The following is a 22,923-nucleotide window of genomic DNA, read 5'->3' as shown; positions in this document are numbered from 1 at the left end:
CATTGCCTAACATAGACCGACTAGTTGATGGGGCATCTGGCCAAGAGATGATGAGTTTCCTTGATGCTTATTCGGGGTATAATCAAATACAGATGTATGCACCTGATATCCCGAAAACAACTTTCACCACTGATGTTGCAAATTATTGTTATAAAGTCATGCCTTTCGGCTTGAAGAATGCTGGGGCAACATACCAAAGATTGATGGATAAAGTGTTTAAAGAACAGATTGGAAAGAACCTAGAAGTGTATGTTGATGACATGGTTGTTAAATCAAATGAGATATAGAAACACCTGGAAGACCTTGAAGAAGTGTTTGCTCAAATAAGGAAATACAATATTCGACTTAATCCAGAAAAATGCGTTTTCGGCGTCAGAGGAGGAAAATTTTTGGGATTTATGTTGACAAACAGAGGAATTGAAGCTAATCCTGACAAATGTGAGGCAATCATGCAGATGGGAAGACCAAAAAATCTAAAAGAAGTACAAAGGCTAGTAGGGAAGTTGAATTCACTATCAAGATTTCTGCCAATATTGGCTGAGAAAACTAAACCGATTATAAACTTGTTGAAAAAATCTGAAAATTTTGTGTGGAGTGAACAATGTGAGCAAGCTTTATCTCAAATAAAGAGCATGGTGGCTGAACCTCCAGTTTTAGTAAAACCTATACCCAATCAACCCATCATAGTCTACTTAGCTACTTCAAATGCAGCAATAGGAGCCGCTTTAATCCAAGAAAACCCAGAGCAGAAACCGATATATTTTGTGAGTAGAACCCTACAAAATGCCGAAACCAGATATCCCAAAGTTGAGAGAGTTGCCCTAACATTAGTGTATGCTGCAAGACGCCTTCGACCATACTTTCAGAATCATCAGGTAATAGTGAGAACAGATTTTCCAATATCTAAAATTTTAAAAAAACCAGAGCTTGCAGGTCGAATGGTGACATGGTCAATGGAGCTTTCGGAATATGGAATCAAATACGAACCAAGAGGACCAATCAAAGCCCAATCTCTTGCAGATTTTATCATTCAGATGCCAACATCAGCACAACAGGACCAGTGGACTTTGTATGTAGATGGCGCGTCAAGCAAAAGAGGAAGCGGAGCAGGAATAGTACTTGAAGGACCCGATAACTTCCAAGTCGAAATGGCGCTCAAATTCGAGTTCAAAACATCCAACAATCAGGCCGAATATGAAGCTCTTGTTGCAGGATTGTTATTAGCCAGAGACATGGGAGTGGAAAATGTCCTTTGCAAAACGGATTCACAGCTGTCGGTGGGACAAGTGCACGGGGAGTATCAGGTAAAAGACCCTTTGTTAATGAAATATTATCATAAAGTCTTAAATATTATGCAATGTTTTAACAAGGCCGAGATGAAATACATTCCAAGAGAATTAAATATGAAAGCAGATTCATTGTCTAAGTTAGCAAGCCAACAGAGACAAGTGCAACACAATTCCATCATACAACAAACCCTCAGTCATCCGACAGTTAGTCTCGACGAATGCTTCAATATTGTAACAGCCAAAGATGACTGGATAAACACATACATCGAAATCATAAAGACCCAGGAGCAAGGTGTTCAGCCGGATGTCAAAATAGCAAAGAAAGTCGCCAATTTCATTTTAATCGGTGATGAGCTATATAAAAGGGGATACTCTGTGCCCTTGTTAAAATGTTTGACCAAAGAACAAGCAGAATATGTGGTCAAAGAACTTCATGAAGGAATTTGTGGACTGCATTGTGGAGCTCGAACAATGGCAACAAAGGTTTGTCGAGCTGGTTATTATTGGCCAACAATCCGAGAGGACTGTGAAGTTTATGTCAAAACATGTAGAAAATGCCAAGAGTTTGGGAGCTTAAATCATATCCCAGCGCAAGAGTTGCAAGAAATCATATCTCCATGGCCATTTGCAAAATGGGGAATTGATATACTTGGCCCATTCCCACTTGGACGAGGCCAAACAAAATTCATGATAGTAGTTGTAGACTACTTTACAAAATGGATAGAAGCAGAAGCATTGACAAAGATAACGGCACAGCAAGTCCAAACGTTTATATGGAAAAATATAATATGTCGATTCGGCATCCCACATACTATTGTAAGTGACAATGGCCGACAATTCATTGACAAAAAACTTATGGAATTTTATGCAGATTTGGTAATCAAGCCCACAACCACTTCGGTCGAACATCCACAAACGAATGGACAAGCTGAAGCCGCAAACAAGGTTATTCTTGGACAATTAAAAAAGAGGTTGGGGACTGCTAAAGGATTATGGGCAGAGAAACTACCGGAGATTTTATGGGCGTATCGTTGCACACCGCAAACATCAACTGGGGAAACGCCGTTCAATCTCACTTACGGAACAGACGCAATGTTACCAGTAGAAGTTAATGAACCCACATTAAGAAGACAAATGGAAGACTGGAATATCAACAATGAGTGTTTGAGAACCGATCTTGATCTTATTGAAGAACTTAGAGAAAAAGCAAAAATAAAAGAGACTGCAGTCAAACGAAGAGCAATGAAGAGATTTAATGCAAAAGTCAGATTTAGGGCTTTTAAAGAAGGGGATCTGGTGTGGAGGATGCGAACTGATGCTCGAAAGGATCCACGACATGGAAAATTGGCATCCAATTGGGAAGGACCTTTCAGAGTGCTAGAAAACTTACAAAATGGAGCTTATAGGTTAGAAACTTTGGAAGAGAAAATGATACCGAGAACCTGGAATGCAAGTCATCTAAAATTTTATTTTAGTTAGAATGGATGTAAATTACTTATCATATAATGAAGAGGAATTCTCAAGAAACAATCCGTTTTGTTATCTTCCATTATGTACATATACATTTTTCGTCTCTCGGCCTTGGATGCTTTCACTTCAGGTGAAATCCCACCCGAGAATAAAACTACATAAACTCTCGGCTTTGGATGCTTTCACTTCAGGTGAAATCCCACCTGAGAATAGATTTACATAGTTTTCTTGGGTTTGGATGCTTTCATTCCAGGTGAAATCCCACCCGAGAATCGATTTACATAATTTTTTCGGGCTTGGATGCTTTCATTTCAGGTGAAATCCCTCCCGAACAAACATAAATATAATTCTCATTCTTGAAAATCTTCAAATCACATGAAAACCGAAAGATCAGAATTAGTTTTCGTTTTTTGAAAATTCCTACTATCAGAATCTTCCTTTAAAAATTTGTCAATTTTAAACATTTTATTTCAAACGAAAACCGAAAGATCAGAGCTAAAACACAATTCCAAAAATCGAAAGTCACTCGTACAACTTACATTACTAAACCGACAGTTGCATATTCCAGTCAATAATATATCAATTATGAATCAACCTTAATAAATTAAAGGTTTTTGATTAATAATTTTATACTTCACAATTTTGACTAATATAAAAAAAAAAAAAAACCGAAAGGTCCAAGTCATAACAGTCAATATCTTCATGCTCCAACAAAATGTCATCTTTAAATTAATAATCATTAAAACCGAGAGGTAAACTCAAATAATTCTAGCATTTCTAACGCTTTCAACAAAAGAACCCAAAAACTAGCAAGCCTCAACGATTATAACAGAATTATCAGAACATAACAAAGGATAAAATTACGATGATAACCACAAAAGCTTAAACATTTATATTAACAAAAGTTCCCAAAAAAAGGAATTACATCACGAATGCAAATATCCAACAAGCTTAGCATTCCAAAACAATTATGCTTCTCCACAAGTAACCGAGAAGTATCCGACAAACTAAACCTTAAAACCCTATACCTAATTTTCAATATTAATATCTTCAACATCATTATCTGGAATCTCATTAGCAGGAACTAGCTCACCATTATAAAAGTCCTTCTTAACATCAAAATTACCTTCATCAATGGGAATTTTATAAAAGTATTTTGCTTGTTGAAGAGCCTTCTCAAAGCCAAGTTTGTGTTGTTCAAATATAAAACTTTCGGCTTCAAAAACATTGGTCTTTAGCTGATTAATTTCCTCATCCATAAGTTTGATGGTGTTCTTGTCAGATTCATTAGCAGAAGATAGCGCCGATACCTTCTCGGTCAAAAGTTGATTCTCCTTGCACAATTGAGCATTCTCCGTTATACATTTCAGGTTTTCATTCTTCAAATCAGAAATTTCTTTTCCAAGACCTTCATTTTCGATTTCTTGTTGTTCTTTCTGTTTCGTCACCTTCTCTAACTCCAATGATAAAGAGTTCATCCTATCCTTATACTCAGCAACATCATTCTTCAGCTTCTCAAATTCGGACAACGACACGCAGTTTCCATTCTTCTCTTTCATCATTTTTCCAATCAAAAGATTTCTACTTGATAATTCAATAACAGAATCCGCTAATGAAGCAGCATCCATATTCTTCAGCATATTGTAAGTTGATTCACTAAAAGATGTTTGAACGAATTTTGCATATTTATTCGTAGCACTAAAAATCGTCTCGGGAAGAGGTTCACATGAAACATTTCCACTGTGGCGATGGCGCCGAGAGGATGAGTGTGACTTCTTGCTGCTCCTATCTCGTTTCTTTGATTTCTTCGAAGGACCAGCAACATCAACATTACTTGTCGGTTCCACCACGTCAACATTAGCAACTGGTTCCACGTTTTCTACCTCCACAACAGGATTTACCACATTTTCGCGTCGGGGAGTAACATCACCCACTTTGTTAAGCAGTTTCGAAAAGTAAGATCGAGCTTTCGGATTAGTACTTGCCATCAGAGCTGGAAATCAATAAAAAATTTAGCAAAGTTAAAAAACTTATCCTAAAAAGCAAGAAAATGCGGAATAACCACATACCAGTAAGATCTTCTCGGGGATGTGATGAAGTATACAACTGAAGCAAAGCACGAGTGGGAACTTGATACGAGAAACGACTAAAAACTTCAATAACATGACGATCGGCCACACCCATCGAATGAAAGGATATTGAGTTAAACTTCACAGGATCTTTCGTCCAATACAGAGGAAATTTTGGAGAATTTCCATTAAAGAAATATTCTCTTCCTAGTGGCTCTATTAGAATTTTGAAAAAACTTCCTTTAAAATCCTTATACGACGACGTAAAAGGCTTAAGAAAACACACATTGGACTTGCTAATAAGGGATAGCCACCCTGGCCGTTTACCAGGCCGAGAACTATAATAGTATAGAAATGCAGAAGGACTAGGAGAAAGTGACAATAATTTACACAAAATACTGAATGCTTGCATCGCGGCCCAACCATTAGGATGAAGCTGAGTAGGAGCAACATTAAGAAAATTAAGAACGCCCATTTGAAAATTGTTCAAAGGCAATCGAATATGAAGATCTCTGAAAAAGCAAGCATAAAAATAAAAAAATTCATAGCTATCATCTTCTCGGCCATGACACACATTATCAACATCACCAACACGCCGAAATGAAATGATATCATTTTCAATATCAGAATAATAAATTTGAGAACGGGAAAGAAAACTCCGAAGTTCGTTAGCAGAACGATACTTCGAGAAATACTCTCGGACTTTAGGATTGACCCATTGATAACCAGGACGAAGGTTTTTCTGGGGTACGACAAATCCAAATTCTTGTGGAACATCAACAGCAGGAGCCCCACTTGAATCATTCATACAAGATGGAGTAGCAGAAGAAGATTTTGACTCAGGAGGAACTTCTTCTCGAACCACTCGGCCAGTTGATTCACCACCCGCGCTTGAAAATTCATCAGTAGCAGAAGAACTTGAAAGAGACATTACCTTCGTAAGAATTGAACGAAGATTGACAATATGCTTCCTTCTAAACAGCAGCAAAGCTCACACAATCATAAAAAACCCAATGGCAAACCTATTTATAGCCCAGGCAAAACCCTAGAATTTCAAACGATATAAACAATGTGGCACCATTCAAACATATGTCATCTAACGGTCAAAATAGCAAGTTCCTGTCAAGTCATGAAAACTCAGCAAAATAAAGCGCAGAAATCAAAGCGTTCCATATCAAATCAAATCAAACGTCAAAAATTATTATATTATATTAAGACACAAATATTTCTTTAAAAACTTGAAATAAAAATATTTTTGTCTCGGGGGCTAGTGTACTGGTAGGCTAAAACCGAGAGGTTTAGGCCGAGAACAACATTGAATAAACAAGGGAAAAAGGTTGAAACCGAGAGGTTTAAACCGAAACCTGAAAGGATAATAAAAATCATAATAAAGCCCAATTTAAATAAGGAACTTGCACAAGGGGGTGTAAAAGTAATAAAGAGGTGTGAGAAGAAAGTCCAAAAAATACTGTTGAAGGCCCATCAACGAAACCCTATAAATAGGAGGTCAACACAAGAAAAAGGTAAGAGTGATTTTATCTGATGAACATTAAACCTTTTCTGACTTTGGCATCGGAGCAACTTGCAGGTACCCCCCACCTGTTGTGAGGAGAAGCCGAAAGGAGAAGCCGAGAGCACCAGCCGAGAGCACCAACCGAGAGCACCAGCCGAGAGGAGAAGCCGAGAGTACCAGCCGAGAGGAGAAGCCGAGAGCACCATCAAGGATAGAAGTACCCGGCCCAAGATAGTATTCAGTCCAAGATTGAAGGATTAGTCTTGATTAACCCGTTTCAAGTGTTCTTGGTCCTTGTTGTAAGAACACTTCCAATTTAATAGATTTTATTTAAAAGGATTCTTTTGTATATCATTATTTAATCAATAAAATGACCCATTTTCAGCAATTTTGTAAGGATTTAATAAACAAATTTAGAAGAAAAAAATTCCAAAACCCAATCAGCTGTTTGGTAGGTTTAATCTTATACCCGGAATCATAAACACACCAAAACAAAAGCATAGTTCAGACCAACAAAGGATTTTGTTTGGATCTGTCATCAAGTTCCACATAGTTTAAAAACAAAGATAAAAAAAATAAAAAAAACAAATATATATATATATATATATATATAAAGCTTTCCACACAAAACATAGTGTGCAATTTATAACATATCATTATTCAATATAAATGGGATTTAGTCATATTTTCTTCCTGCATTGTTATAGGCATAAAAAAAAAATTAAATTATCTATAGGTAAAAAAGATTTAAATTTCTATTCTAGATTGTGTTATCTAAACTTCAAAAGGTGTACTTTGAATTACAAAGTGCGAAAAGGTATTCTAAATTGTAGGTTGTATTTTGAATCTAAAAATGTATTTTAAATTAGTAATATAGAAACATAAAATTTAAAATGTATCTTCAAACTATATTGTCAGAAAATGTATTTTAAATTATGAAAAAAATACATTTTAAATTATACAATTTGAGTTATATTTTTAAATTGATATAAAAATGTATTTTAGGTTCTGCGTCTGAATATTTATATATTACATAATTTAAAATATATTTTAATTAAAACATGTTTTTAGAATTTTCAATATTGAAAATTAAAATATTTTAGATTTTTTCAAAACATCTCGTGTAAGAAATCATGGAGATGAAAAAGGAATGGTATAGGACTTAACATATTAGAAGGAAGCAGCTGATACATAGGCAAGCCCAATAACTTTTGCAGTGAGTACTTGATATATAGGCTCATACCTTGGTTATGGGCTTTTTCTTTTTGCAGCTCCATAATTTCTTGTGACACATTCATCCTTTTTAAAATACCAAAATCACTATTTATTTTATTTATTGATGTTTTTTCATTTTGAAATAAGTGATACCAAAAAAAATTTAAACTACAGAATCTAAAAGATATTTTCAAATTGAAAATATCTTTCGAATTAAGAATGAGTTTTTTTTAAAAAAAATACATTCAAAATTATAGAATTTTGAAGATATTTTTGGATTCCGATCATCTTATACTTTTTTCTTTAGGAAAAAAAAAATCAGATTACATAATCGGGCAGAAATACCTTATGGATTTTGAAAATATCTTTTTAATTCTATATTTTGAGAGAAATAAAAAAAAAATACATTCTAGAATCCAAAATATATTTTTTTAATAATAAAATAGTCTTTTAACTTTATCTATGGGTGCCCGAGAAGCTAGGCAGAAACAACCTTGGTTAAGTTGTCTTAGTATAAAAATTCAGTGAGCTTTTGCTATAAAGTGAAACAAAATAATTGTAAACTTATTATAAATTCTTACATACTATTGAATATGCTCTTAGGAGATAATTCAATAATAAATTTTATGAGTTTTTTTGTTAATTTGTTTTGATCCGTTGGATATACTCAAGTTTACGCTTAGTTTAGATTTAAAATATTTCATATTATTGATTACGTTAATCAAAATGTACACCAATATGCTAAGATATCGAAAAATGCTTAAATTTATTAAACTTTACGTAATTCATTTGATATTTATTTACATTAGTAATACATAATTGTTAAACAAAAAATTATAGATCCTTAATTTTTTATGTAGCAAAAGCACTAGAAGAATAGTAAATTTATACAAATAATTTCTTCTTCTTCACGGCTTATAGCATAAGAAGGAAAATAAACTTTTACGGTACTTTTAAAACTTATTGCTGATAAAAAAAAACACCCACTATAAATTTGGAGTGAATTATATACACAACAATTTTTTACCAACTTCAACTAAAACAATAATATTTGTCTTTTTTTAAAAGAAAATTGGAGAGTTTTTTAGGAATTAAAATAGTAAAACATGTGCATTATATGTGTGTGTATATATATATATATATATATATATATATATATATATATATATATTCTGTTTGTGAGGGCATAGATTTGGTATTTATGTTGAATTTGTGCACTGTGTGCAAGGAACGTGAATATCATAAAGTTCATTAAGCATGAATTATGACTGAGGCTCATATATGCGTGTTGTTGCGCAATAACTTTCAAAAAGAGGTTTTGTTTTTCACAGTTATACAATAAAAAAAAAAAGTGGCAATATTAATGATATGATGAGATGGGCATAATTGTTACCTCCCAGAACAAATCAATGATGTTTTAACCAAAAAGAGAAAAGTGTTAAAAAAAATAAAAATTGCCTACCTTATTTTTTACTCAACAACGAAAATAGTGTCTTCTTTCCTAAAAGAAAATCACTATTTGTTTTACATTTTTTACATTGTTAAAGAAACTTGTTAAACTTCTAACTCCAATATTTTTATCGATCTTAGAAAAAGCAGAGGTTAAATATATAAGTGTGAGAGACATCAGAGTTTGCAGAAGAGGAGGTTGGTATCACATGCTTATTTTTCTTATAAGTATAATAACTCTTACTTTTTCATTGGTATTTCAACTTTTGAGTACAACTTGCATGTAGCATGAAAAAGTTAACAATTTTCGATTAACTCATTATGAGTCAATTAACTATAGTCAGTTTGAATTCTATATGGAGTCGAGTTTATCTAGACTCATATGATGGTGTAGGTCTATGTTGAGTCAAGTTGACTCGGATCGTGATCGAACCTAGTTAGTTAAGGTTCATATTGAGTCGAGTCAGTCTAAGCTCATGTTGAGTCGAGTCGGTCCGCATACATGTTGAGTCAAGTGAGCTCGAACCCATGTCGAGTTGAGTCGGTTTGGGTCCATGTTAAGTCAAGTCGATCCAGGTCCATGTTGAGCTGAGTCATCCTAGGTCCATATCGAGCCAAGTCGGTCTAACCCATGTCGAGTTGAGTCAGACTGGTACAAGGTCGAGTCAGCTCGGGTCCAGGTCGAGCTGAGTTGACCCGGGCCCAAGTAAAGTCAAGTTTGCTCAAACTCAGGTCGAGCCGAGTCCAGGTCGAGCCGAGTCCAGGTCTAGCAAAGTCGATCCGGATCCAAATGGAGTGGGTCTGAACCTAAGTTGAGCCAAGTGATCGTCCATGTGCAGATCAAGATGGATTTAATCTAATTGACAAAGTGAATTTAATATAAATTTAATCTATTTTAAATGAAATTGAAAAAAATCCAAATAAATTTGATCTATTTAAAATAGGTATGAATTTTGACATTTAAAATGGATCTGTACTGCATCTAGATTGGATTTCATAATCACTTCTAATTTACATCTATTTGAGATATTAGCTAATGAGTTATGATAATATGAGCAAGAACCACTCTTATAATACTGTATTTTAAGGACTGGAAGTTTATGTATAATTAAATATTTGGATTTGACTAAATCTCTTAATTATCAACTATAATATCGAATTAACCCAAAAAAAAAAAAACAAAGAAGAAGAGACTCGTTTATCATAACAGAATAACATATATAGACAAAAATACAACTCATATACATAGAATGAACCATGCATGTATCATGTATACAAAATACATACACCTATTTTCTAAAAGAGTTAGCTATAGAGCAACAAAATGAACAATATATATATTATTATATATGTTTGCATTTATTACTGATGTAGACGAGAGTTGCACATAGTTGGGCAACTTGTAGGCATGTTTTGTAGCATATGATTTTTCTTTTGTATTAATTTGTGCATAATTGTTGGGGGAGGTGGTGGTATAACAAATACTACGTATATTTGTCTCCTACTGGTTCGTATTTATAACAGTATATGTACCTTCTGCTGCATTTATTCATCTTTTTATTTATGTTTAATGCCAAATTAATTTCCTAATTAATTATTTGAAACAAACACTGGAAGTAGATAAATTAAAATAATGGGTCATTCATTGTTCCTTCGGCTTGGTCAACTGATAAACAGAACCACCAAATAACACAGCCAATGATCACCACAATAAATTTTTCTATTCAGAGTATGCACTGGAGACACATTTTGGAGGAAAATTAAGGATCATATATATATTTTTTATTTCTAAAATTATTATATCAGTAATTTTAACTCAAATGATTCAGTAACGTGTTAATTTATTATATATTAGTTGTATACCATAGAACAAACATTATTAATTGTTTACTTTCAGTATAGTTGTAAAAAATTGAATAATCTTAATACAATAGGTATACATTTATTTAGACAATTAAATATTACGTAGACATTGATATGTGAGGTAATACTTATTTAGGTGAATTTAAATGAAAATATTTTTAAAATTTCAAAAGTATTATTATATTCACTTGACTTTTCAGGACATATTATATTAAAAAAGAAAATTGACAACACTTATTGCATAAAAAATATATAGTAAATTAATATTTCCACAGGACAATCTCTATTGACTTGATTATTTTTCTGCCACAAAAATTAAAAGAAAAAATTGTAACCATGTGAAAGTCAATATAAAAGTATTTTTATCACCTTAAAATAAATAAATAGTCTCATACTTAAAAAAAGCAGTGTGTTTCTGGATTTACTCAAAAAAATCTAATAGAATTTAATTTTATTTTTATAATAGAATTTTATGAATCTAATTTTACTTTTATAATAGAATTTTATTTATTTATTTATTAGATTTATTTATGAATAGATATAAGCTACGATTTTATTTATTTATATATATGAATTTTGGTATATTCTATCATATTTATGTATATATTTTTTAGTGATATTTTTTTTATAATAATATAGAGATCAATTTAAATGAAATGTGAAGTTTTATAATAATAAATTTTTTTATTAAAAAAATTTATATTATTTAAAAATTAATATTGACATTTTAGCAATGAAAGTTCTATAGGCCAACTAAAATGATTGATTTTTAAAAATGGAGAGACTAAATGTTTTTTATATTAAAATGAGTAGATTAAAAAGTTATGGGTATAAATTGGATATTTTTTTTCCAAAAAAACATAAAAGTGAGAAAGGAAAAGCGATTATTAATGAAGTGAAAATAAAGAAGGAAGCAAAAGAAAAGAGTGAATGGAGAGAGAGAATTAACATAAATTTGGTAGAATAATAAATAGGGAGCTTTATTGGTGGTGCCGGTGAGTGAGCTGTCTTGTTATAAAAGTTGTGGTAAGTTTGCAGAGTTTGCCAAATCCAACGGTCAGCATCTTCCCATTAAATGCCTTCTGCAAATGCTGTTTCACCCTTTCTCAACAAGCACGGGAGACTTACATTCATTGCTATTAACTCCCTTCCTTCATTTCCATCTTCAATCTTTCATTTCATGCTCCTCTTGTTGCCATTTTTTTTCTTTTTCAAACAATTTTTCTTCACTTCATTACCTTAATCAATTTCTATATATATATGAACTTATCCATCACTCAAACCTATACAACCAAAAATTAACAACCGTAAAAAAAAACCAAAACGATTACTTATGAGTAGTTCGATAACGAATACTCTGATAAGACTAATAAACTCTTATTAAGATAAATTATAAATGACTCTGATACCATATTAGAAAATGAACTTTAAGTCGAATTCAACTCTATAAAAACTATTTATAAAGTGAAATTTTATATCCACTTAAACATAAACTGGTCAACTCGTCGGTGCATCACTAGTACAAAAATAAGAAAAGAGTGCTCATTATTAAACGCGGCTCAACGCTTAAACGCATTCGTTAAAAAAGCGGTGGCATTTTTGAAATTATTTTGATTTACAAATGTGGTCATTGGGTAAGGCCGCATTTGTAAATCAAAGCGCATTGATTTACAAATACATTATATATTTATAGGTGTTGTGATAATGGATGATTTAAAAATGTCAATAAACTTTCTCATTATGATAAACTATAAATGACTCTGATATCATTAAAAAATAAATTTTAGGTTTAACCCAACCTTATAAAAACAACGATTTATAAGATGTATGAAATGTCTTTTTCTCTAGTCGAGTAAAATTTGTAAATTTGTGCTTCTTATATTGAATAAATTTGTTTAACATTTAAGTTTTTAATGTATTTTAGACAGGAGAAAATATTCTGTTATAATTCATAAAACATTATAGTTAACATTAATTCTCTTAAAAATGTGTTAAAGAATAGAGCAGTGGGGGCAGAGTTTTTGGTACAGGTAGGATGTATTTTGAGAATATTTATATGGTGCACATGCACACCAGAGAGAAGGCCAACCAGAGGCAGCCACTTAGAGGTTGAAGAAGCTGTTCTCAGTCACTGCTTTTCTCAGACTCCATGGCTTCCATTGGTGCACTCAAATTCTTGCTTTTCTTACTCCTATGCCTCCTCAACTATCCACCTCTTTCTCAAGGTCTCCTCCATCTAATAATATATATATATATATACACACTCAACACCTTCTATATATCTATATTATATACATCATTTCTCTGCATTTTCTACAGTTTTCATTTTCAGCATATATGTTACAATCTCAAAGCATTTTTCTGTGCTATATATTTCACTGGGCTAGAATGTCATGTAATAGATGATAGACAAAATGTTCACTTTCCTAATACATACAAAAACAGATTCTGTTATGTTTTATGATGATAAAACACAGTACATACAACACAACACATTCCACACAGCTACACACCTAACATTATAATAGAACTTTTTATCTTGAGTTATTACGAAGTGAACTTTAAACCTAATTCAACTCCATAAAACCAGTTTATAGGATTGAGGTTATGGTGAAGAAATATTGTTACTATATAGTAAATGTTGTTGAAGATGAAAATATAAATGATTGCAGGAAAGAAGAACTGGTATGAAGGGTACCCATTTATCAGGAGAGGAAGGTCAGTGGAGGGTTCAAGGAATGGAGGGTATGATTATATAATTGTGGGAGGGGGCACTGCAGGGTGTCCATTGGCTGCAACTCTGTCTGAGAAATTCAAAGTTCTGGTGCTGGAAAGAGGAGGAGTCCCTTTCAACAACCCTAATGTCACATTTCTGCAGAACTTTCACATTACTTTGGCAGACACTTCTCCAACTTCGGCTTCTCAGTACTTCATTTCAACAGATGGAGTGCTCAATGCAAGGGGAAGGGTTTTGGGAGGTGGCAGTTCCATTAACGCCGGCTTCTACACTCGAGCTAGCCCTAGGTAACAACCACCTTCTTCTTCTTCTTCATCAGATCAATCTTATTCGTCATTGTTCTTCATTCACCTCTAAAAAAAAATCACCAAATACTCACTATATTAACTTAATTAAATATTATTTTAAAGATTAAAATTATTAATATTTATATAGTAATTTTTATTATCTATAAATTTTATAAATTAATTTTTAAATTGATATATAATTAACTACTAAGATTTTACCTACTAATTACTTTAAATTTTAAAATTATTAATTAAAAATTTTAGTATCTAATTAAGTACCAATTTAAAAAATAATTAATAAATTTTATTAATAATAAAAACTAATTTAAATACTACAAATTTTTCTAGTCTCCAAAATAATATATAATTTAATTAGTATAGTGATTAATTATTTTTGATATCGTGATTTTTTTTTTAAGTGTTTCATAACATTTAACTATTATTACTTTCATATTTTCCTTTTTAAAACAACAAACTACTGAAACATTTTTTTTTCTAAATTAAGAATTTATTTTATAAAATATTCGTTTTTTGTGAATTGAATAAATTCTGACGAATATTTAAAACATGCAGCAGACAAACAGTATATTAAATTCTAAGACATGGATAATTAACAGATATAAATCCATTATTAAGAGTTTATCATAGATTAATGATTACTTATCCTGATAAATTAATTGAAAAAAATATAAATTGCCATGCTAACTTACTATTTTTACCTGATGAAAATAATTGTATTGCTACAAATATGGTACATTTACAATGTCAACACAATGCATCATACTATCAGTATACATGTCAATAGAATTGCAATATAATATATAAAAGTAATGTAATTAATTATACGTAGATTATTAATGTTATAAATAAATTAATTATGACATGACTATTTAAATGAACGACATACATGTGATGATAGATGATTGTTGTTACTTGATATGTCAGTCCTACTGAGATGTCAAATTGCATAGTAATGCCTAACATAAAAACTTAAAAAAAAAAAAATAACGACGTACATTTATCTTTTAATATTAATGGACCATTTATTAAATAAATAGAGTTTATAATTCTTATTTTTCACTTACTTTAAAAGTATTTAAAATAATATAGATTGGTAATATTTATACTAATAATTTAATATTTGTCTCACAATCATTGTTTTCTCTAATATGACATTTTTTTAGTATCACTCAAGTGCATAATGAGAAATTTTATGCTTCTCTCATTTATCTCCTTCCAACTATCAAGTACAGCATTTTAAATCAATCTGTGTTTACGTGCAAACATCAATTTACTCAAAACTTCAATGAATGCTTTTTTTTTTTCTTTTTTTTTTTAATTTTCCCGTCTCTTTCATTATGATTTTTAGGGTTTGTTGATTGTTGTTTCCCAAATAAATTATGTGTGGGGTTAACATTTGTATACCACCCACCAAAAAACAAAGAAGAAGGGTACACATTTATATAATCATTAATCACACTACTAAAATAATCATTAAATAAAAATTAATTTCAACGATAAAAATATTTAATACATTTTAGAATTAAAAAAAAATTATTGATTTCTAAATTAGTTTCTGTTATTGATAAATAATTTTTAAATTAGTATCTAATTAGCTATCAAGATTTTAACTATCAATTAATTAAATTCTAAATTTGGTAACAAAAATCTTGATAGCTGATTCATACAAATTTAAAAATTATTTATCAATAACATAAATTTTGATCTATAAAATTAGTTTTTATTTAATGATTTTGTTGTAGTGTGAAGTTATCTATTTGTTATTAAATAATAAATGCCATTGATGACAATACTCCCCCAAACAGGCCATGTCTTTCAATCCAAACTCATTGAATCTTTATTTAAAATTTGAATTTCAAAACCAAACTTTTAAGTTTAATGTAAATTTCTTAACCTAACATAATAAATATATATATAATTATTTTTTTTTATAAAAAATATTTTTTAAATAAAGATAAAAATATTTAATAATATATAAGTAGATTTAAACATATCGATTTTATAAGATTGAATTAGATTTAAATTGTATTTTTTATACTTGATATAGTTTAATTTATTTATAAAAATCACTTTTTTTAAAAGATTAGTTGATGCTCTCATGATATAATATGTGGTCTAAGGAGAAGTTGTTGAGGGATCCTATAAATTTATGGCAATGATAAAAAAGAGTACATCTATTTTGACAAAATTCCAAGTTCATCAATTAAATGCTGTTGTGTGTACCTTGGTAACCCTATTTTATGCAATGGAAGTTGTTAGGTGAGAGTGTCAGATATTAGGAAAATGAAGGGAAGAAAAGAGACACACACAAAAGAGTCATTCAATAGATTGTAGGGTACTTTTATTTTTTGGTAAAATCATTAAGGATGCTTGTAGGACCCTGGTCCTTTGCCCTTAGGGTCCATCTCTATATTTCTAAACCTTGGATACCCATTGAATTTTCACAAGCAAAATGACAATTACTCTGATTTTGACTTAAATTCTTATTTATTAGTGTTCCTGTTTGATGTTTATATGGACCAGTCAATGCTATTCAACATCTAGGGAGAAAAAGAGACAAAATATAGAATACAATAAATAAATACCATACTCAAATCCATTTCTATATTATAATCAATCCATTTTTATATGGTCTTTATAAAATTTTGCTGGTAGGTCTGGTTTTTCAAATTTAAAAATTAACCAATTTTAATTTATAATGGTGACATATTATTCAATTGTTAATATGAAAATCAAAATAATATATATTGAAAATGGTTAAACTTATTACTTATATCTCACATAAGTAATTAATACTATTATTATTATTTATAGATATTTTTTTTAAGAAATTAAATAATAGAATAAAAATATTTAATTTTAGAAAATTAAATATGCAGCTAAAATTTATCAGGGATAAAAGTTCTCTCTCTCTCTCTCTCTCTCTCTCTCTATATATATATATATATATATATATATAAAATTATAAAATTATAAAATTATAAGAACAAAAAATAAATTTAAGCCAAATTTTAATATGGTGTTTGTATAATATAGAAATGTTAGGAGCATTACTGTGTGTCATAAAATATGGCTGTGGGTGCATTGTTTTGTTATTACTTATTACTGTTTTGAAAAGTCAAAGAAATTTTCTTATTACATTAAATTTAATAAATATTTTAAAATAATGAGATTTTTAAAGTTAAGAAAGAATTGGGTAAAAAAGTTTAAAAAGAAATACAGTTAGCTTTAATTAGTATAAATGTTTTGATATAATTTATTTATTCCTATTTTGTCTTTTCCTTTTTATCTATATCCATCTCAATAACATATTTTTTAATCCATTTCCTTTTAATTTTCACTTGTGTATTTTTTATCCTTAGTTTACTTATGATCCAAGGAAACCGTTTGAGACTAGTTAAAAAAAGGAAACAATTCTTTTAATAAAGATATAAACAATATGTATATTTGTTTTTAAAACAATTTAAAGTAAAAATTATATTAAATGATTTTCCTTCACTTTAGTATAATAAGTATTGTTTACGATGATTAAAAGAGTCTCAAAGCCTAAAATAATATATACCATAAAATTAAATTATCTTAACGAATCATTTAAAAAAAATGTTTATTAGAAACTAATTTAGAAGGAGAAGAAGGATCATGTTAAAAAGATAATAAATGCTTTAAATTATAATACAATAAAATATTTAACAAGCAAGTTCATAAGCAATACATTTTTATTAGTTTCTTTTTGAAAAATTTATAAAAATACGTGAATGAGATTATTATAAATTAAATTTTAAGTTTAATTAAATTAGATTTACGATTTAAATTTGCAACTTTTACATTTGTTTATATAATACAAAATTTTATTACTTTTGATCGATGTGAGATATCTCTCCATTAATAATAAAGTGTGTTTAAAACCTATCTTAAATTATCTGAAACAAGAAAACCTATGCTACATAGGTAATGTGCAGTGTGAAACATGTTTTTTCTCTGAACATTTTGTAAACTAAAATGCAGATTTATAAGGAAGGTGGGGTGGGATACAAAGCTGGTGAATGAGTCTTATCCTTGGGTGGAGAAGCAGGTTGTTCACCGTCCAAAGTTTTCAGATTGGCAGAGAGCAGTGAGGGACGGGCTTCTAGATGCTGGTGTGTCTCCTTTTAATGGATTCACCTATGATCATAAGTATGGAACCAAAGTTGGTGGAACCATTTTTGACAGATTTGGCCGTCGCCACACTGCTGCTGAATTGCTTGCTACTGGGAACCCTCAGAAACTCACTGTCCTCGTCCATGCCACTGTCCAAAAGATTGTTTTTGATACAACAGGTATGCATATCTAAGAAACATTTTTAATAATCAAATTATTGGTCTATTTGATGGGAGAATCCCCTTTCATGTGAATGTTGGAGAAGTTCTGTGAGCTTGTGTTCAATTATTTTAGTGTTTATCTTAGCAAAAAAGTTCTGTGTTAGAGAATTGTTGTGCCTTTGAATTGAGTTACTAAGTTTTTACCATATTCTTTAAAATCTCATTTATGTTAAGGTATCTATCTGTCTATATCTCATGACATCACACTGTAATCTAGAGAATGCAATTAAGAAAACGTTTCCTAATTGAAAGTTGTAACATTCAAGGCCTTTATGAGAAGCTTAAAATCACTGAAAATGGTGATGCTACTGTTGCAGGAAAAAAACCAAAAGCTATTGGGGTTATTTTCAAGGATGAAAATGGAAAGCAGCATGAGGCATTTCTGGGAAGTGGGAGGCAGAGTGAGGTGATTGTGTCTAGTGGGGCAATTGGCACTCCTCAATTGCTAATGCTCAGTGGAATTGGCCCCAAAGAAGAGCTTCAGAAATTCAACATCCCTGTAGTGCTTGACAATGAATTTGTTGGTAAAGGCATGGCAGATAATCCCATGAACACCATTTTTGTTCCTTCCAAGAGACCAGTTCAGCAGTCACTCATAGAAACTGTGGGTATAACCAATCTGGGTGTGTACATTGAGACTAGTTGTGGCTTTGGGCAGTCCAAAGACAGCATTCACTGCCACCATGGTATCTTGTCAGCTGAGGTATGCAATTTATTCACTAAATTTACTTATTATGGGTGCACAATTACGAATCATGTTAGAGACTTAGAGCACATTGGATTTATTAGAAGTCATGCAATTAAAAATGAGTTCTATAGTATAATATAAGTCTCATTTTCTGACATTCAACAATTACTTGCACAAGTTAGCTTTATATGTAGCAGTAGCTTAGTTTAAGTAACTCCTACTAAATATGCTCTTGGTATCTAAATTCCATTTAGCTTATTATGTTAACCATAGCCAGAAAAACAGAAAACTAATTACACATTGTATGCATAATAACTAGGCCCCTAGAGAAACATGATCAAGGAACCTGCATAGTAAATTAGCAAGTAATAACCAATATCCATCAGAATTCATTTATACTTTTCAACATGATGAACCAGATTGGGCAGTTGTCAACAATTCCACCAAAGCAAAGATCACGAGAAGCTGTTGAGGCTTTTGTGAAGAGCAAGAAAGACATACCAATTGAAGCATTCAAGGGAGGGTTCATATTGTCAAAAGTTGCCAGTCCTTGGTCAACAGGTGAACTGAGATTGATAAACACTAACGTGGAAGACAACCCTGCTGTTACCTTCAACTATTTCAGTCACCCTTATGATCTTAAGCGCTGCGTGGAGGGTATCCGCTTGGCCATAAAGGTTGTTCAGTCACAGCACGTCTCAAACTACACCATGTGTGACAGAGAAACCGCAGAGAAAATGTTGAACATCAGTGTGCAGGCTAATATCAACCTCATACCCAAACACCCCAATGACACAAAGTCACTAGAACAGTTTTGTAGAGACTCTGTGATCACTATTTGGCACTACCATGGTGGGTGCCATGTGGGGAAAGTGGTAGACTCTGAGCATAAGGTTCTTGGTGTTGACAGACTCCGTGTGGTAGATGGCTCTACATTTAGTGAGTCACCAGGAACCAATCCTCAAGCTACTGTGATGATGATGGGAAGGTATGTAAATAGAAAACATTACATTCTCAGTCATGTACATTATAATTCACCTTTTATATCCTAATAACATATTCTATTTGTCACAGGTACATGGGACTGAAGATTCTAAGAGACAGGTTGGGGAAATAGGGTGGTATTTAAGGATGAGTCATGAGTGTGTAATATGAAATTATCTCACCAAAAATGGAAAAAAGGTTGTAATCTGAAGACAAGAAGTACTATTAGTCCGTAGCTTGATGTATTTTATTTGTTAATTGTCAGTGAAGAGTGATTATCAAATTATGGTTAGATTTGAATTTTCTGAAAAAAGAAGTTATTGAAACTCCTCAACGCCTGGTTAACCTTGAACTCAAGCCTCTAGAACTCAAGTCCCACATCAATACGACAATTGATGAGAATGACAGAAGTTGACATAAAATAACTTGTCAGACGTCAGTATAAAGTATCTTTGCGCTTGGGGCAATGACGCAGCTAGTGAGGTTCTAACCGAGGCGCGTCTATTGCTGGTTGAAAACTATTTCCAAACCCCCTCTATGAGAGTCTATCTTAGGTCTTTGAGAATTTCTGGAAGGGCTCCCTTTGGGATAATGCCCTATAATTATTAAAAGGTTTACTTATTTGTAGTGTTTATTTAAATTATTTTGTTTATAGTTTTGTATAATTATTTAATGGTTTATTTAATTGTAGGGTTTGTTTAAAAAACTTAGAAACTGACATATCATAAAATTAAATTTAAAACTGAGCTAAATTTCTATTTATAAGGTATCTTTAAGACCTGTTTATAAGTAGGTATGTAGTTACCCTTAAGAGCTAAAGACCTATTAAGGTTTATTATTTTGTAGTGTTTATTGAAATAATGTTGAAACTAGAAATCTCATTTTAGAAGTTTTACTCTTCATAATATTAAATTATGTTAGTTTGTTAATAGAGTTTAGTGAAGGTCTCCATATAGTACTTTAGTATATTAGGTATTGTAACATGATAACAATTTCACTATATAATATTCTATTATGAAAATATATTTGTGATAAAAACTTAAATTACACTGTAACTATTATAAACAAAAATTATAACATGTTTTTCTCTTTGATAATGTTTCATTATAAAATATTTAATAATATTTTATAGAAAAATGTTTTGTAACTTTATAATAATAGAAAATGAAAATGAATCAAAACTTTATAATAGAATATTTGACTTATTTCAAATTTTATATTAAATGAAAATTAAATTAAATCAAATGATATCAAATAAGTAAAATCAAATGAAATTGATTAATAAAATAACTAAGTTTACATCTCAGACCAAAGTCCACATCGAATGTGATATTGTATGAACACATGTATGATCATAATATAAAATCAAATGGTGTGTAATTAGTTTTCACGGAGTCATGTGATAAACACATAGCGAATTATTCTTTCGCCTTTTACTAAAGAATACCGTGTGTTTGTCACATTAGGTGACATACGCCTATTTTTGAAAGAGTGTTTTTTGAAGAACTCTGATATTATAGTTAAGGTTTTTATCTCTTTAATTTTTGAATATTTGTATTTTATATTAAGCGATTAAAAGAGAAAATTTTAGTGTATCTAATTTGGGTAATGTTTTATTATAAATGGTGGAAATGATATTTTAATCGTGATGTTTTTCAATTAATAAATGATTGTGAATAATTAGTATTCAATCCTAATTTCTGATCTCTTCACACATCGCAAGATTTGTGGAAGGCTTAAGAGAGATTGAGTTGTGTTATATATGACAATTTTCTTTTTTTTTCTTCAATTAGATGAATCAGATAAGTTCTTTCATCATTATTCTCATTGGTTGCACAAACTTATTTTCTTGTGGTTTATTTTCCTGTGATTGAATAGTTTGCATTTAAGGGGAAGTCAAACTATTTTCTAGATCATTTGATATAATTTTATGGCTCAGCACGCGTTGAACATCTTCATTGACAAGCTTCAATGGTAGACTATTATAAAAAATAAAAAATGGTGACTAGAAAAGTTTTTTAATTTGATCTAAGAAAATTTTGACTGACATTTATTTTATTCAGAAGTTTCTAAATTTTATTTGTCAACTAAATACATTTTTTTCTTATGAAAACTACGAATCCAAACTTAATAACAGAATATTTTATTTACTTCAAAGTATATAAAATCAAACAATATTAATTAATAAAATTACTAAACCCTAAATCCTAATCCCTAAACTCTAATTTACATTGAGTGTGATATTGTATAAACAAATATATAATCATAATATATCATCGTGTTTTCACGGAGCTATGATAAACATATAATGAATTTTTTACTAAAGAATAGTATGTGTTTGTCACTTGTATATGCCTATTTTTTTAAAAGTTTCATACTTTGTATCTATATCTATAGTTAAAGTTTTGCTTCCTCTAATGTGTGAATATTTGAATTTGAATTTAGGTATGTATAATTAGAAGGTTTAAGTGCATTTAAATTTTGTATCATATCCTATGAATTGTAAATAAAAGGTATGTTGTTATTGTTTTAACCGCAGTATATAAAAATGTTTGTTATTGTTTGTCAGTAATAAAACAATATTCAAAATAGTTGTATGTTTAATAGTTGTTAAGCATAAGGTGATATTTTGATATATTAGTGGTTTCACTTTGATTTTTATATTTAGTTTGAGCGAATGGATGTATGGATAACCAAATATTTGTTATGCTACTCCTCCAAATTTCTCCTATAACTTTTCTAACTACTGATGGATTTTTTTTCCTAATATTTAAAATTTATATTTTTTTTGCAATGTACTAATAAATAACATCATGGCAGAAATTATATTTTATGCATACCGTCGAAGATTCATGATAGTAGGTTTATTTAGAAATAGACGTCTCTATAAAACTCTTGAAGTATTTTTCATGCAAAAACTTTTTTTGCTTATTTACTCTTGCTAGTTTGTGTTTGAAGTAAAATATTTTCAAATTAGACC

The 22,923-nt window shown here is 30.6% G+C and overlaps 1 protein-coding gene and 2 non-coding genes across 3 annotated transcripts; all 3 read left to right on the top strand.

Annotated features, from left to right (window-relative positions):
* The first annotated feature begins 12,876 nt into the window (after nt 1-12,876).
* LOC137835854 (protein HOTHEAD) lies at nt 12,877-20,235 on the top strand. Its single transcript, XM_068644583.2, has 6 exons — nt 12,877-13,093; nt 13,541-13,892; nt 17,919-18,229; nt 18,589-18,974; nt 19,379-19,947; nt 20,034-20,235. The coding sequence occupies exons 1-6, from the start codon at nt 13,018-13,020 to the stop codon at nt 20,074-20,076; spliced, it is 1,737 nt and encodes a 578-aa protein (XP_068500684.2). The 5' UTR covers nt 12,877-13,017; the 3' UTR covers nt 20,077-20,235.
* A 156-nt stretch (nt 20,236-20,391) lies between these two features.
* On the top strand, nt 20,392-20,539 carry LOC137836292 (U4 spliceosomal RNA). The gene has a single exon (XR_011085243.2). It is a non-coding gene; the product is annotated as a U4 spliceosomal RNA (small nuclear RNA).
* Nucleotides 20,540-21,336: 797 nt separating this feature from the next.
* LOC137836251 (U5 spliceosomal RNA) lies at nt 21,337-21,453 on the top strand. The gene has a single exon (XR_011085230.2). It is a non-coding gene; the product is annotated as a U5 spliceosomal RNA (small nuclear RNA).
* Nucleotides 21,454-22,923: the final 1,470 nt, after the last annotated feature.

Source organism: Phaseolus vulgaris, chromosome 5 (genome assembly GCF_051622355.1).
Source record: "Phaseolus vulgaris cultivar YP4 chromosome 5, ASM5162235v1, whole genome shotgun sequence".
Classification (NCBI taxonomy): Eukaryota; Viridiplantae; Streptophyta; class Magnoliopsida; order Fabales; family Fabaceae; genus Phaseolus; species Phaseolus vulgaris.
This window is presented reverse-complemented; position numbering and strand designations above follow the sequence as displayed.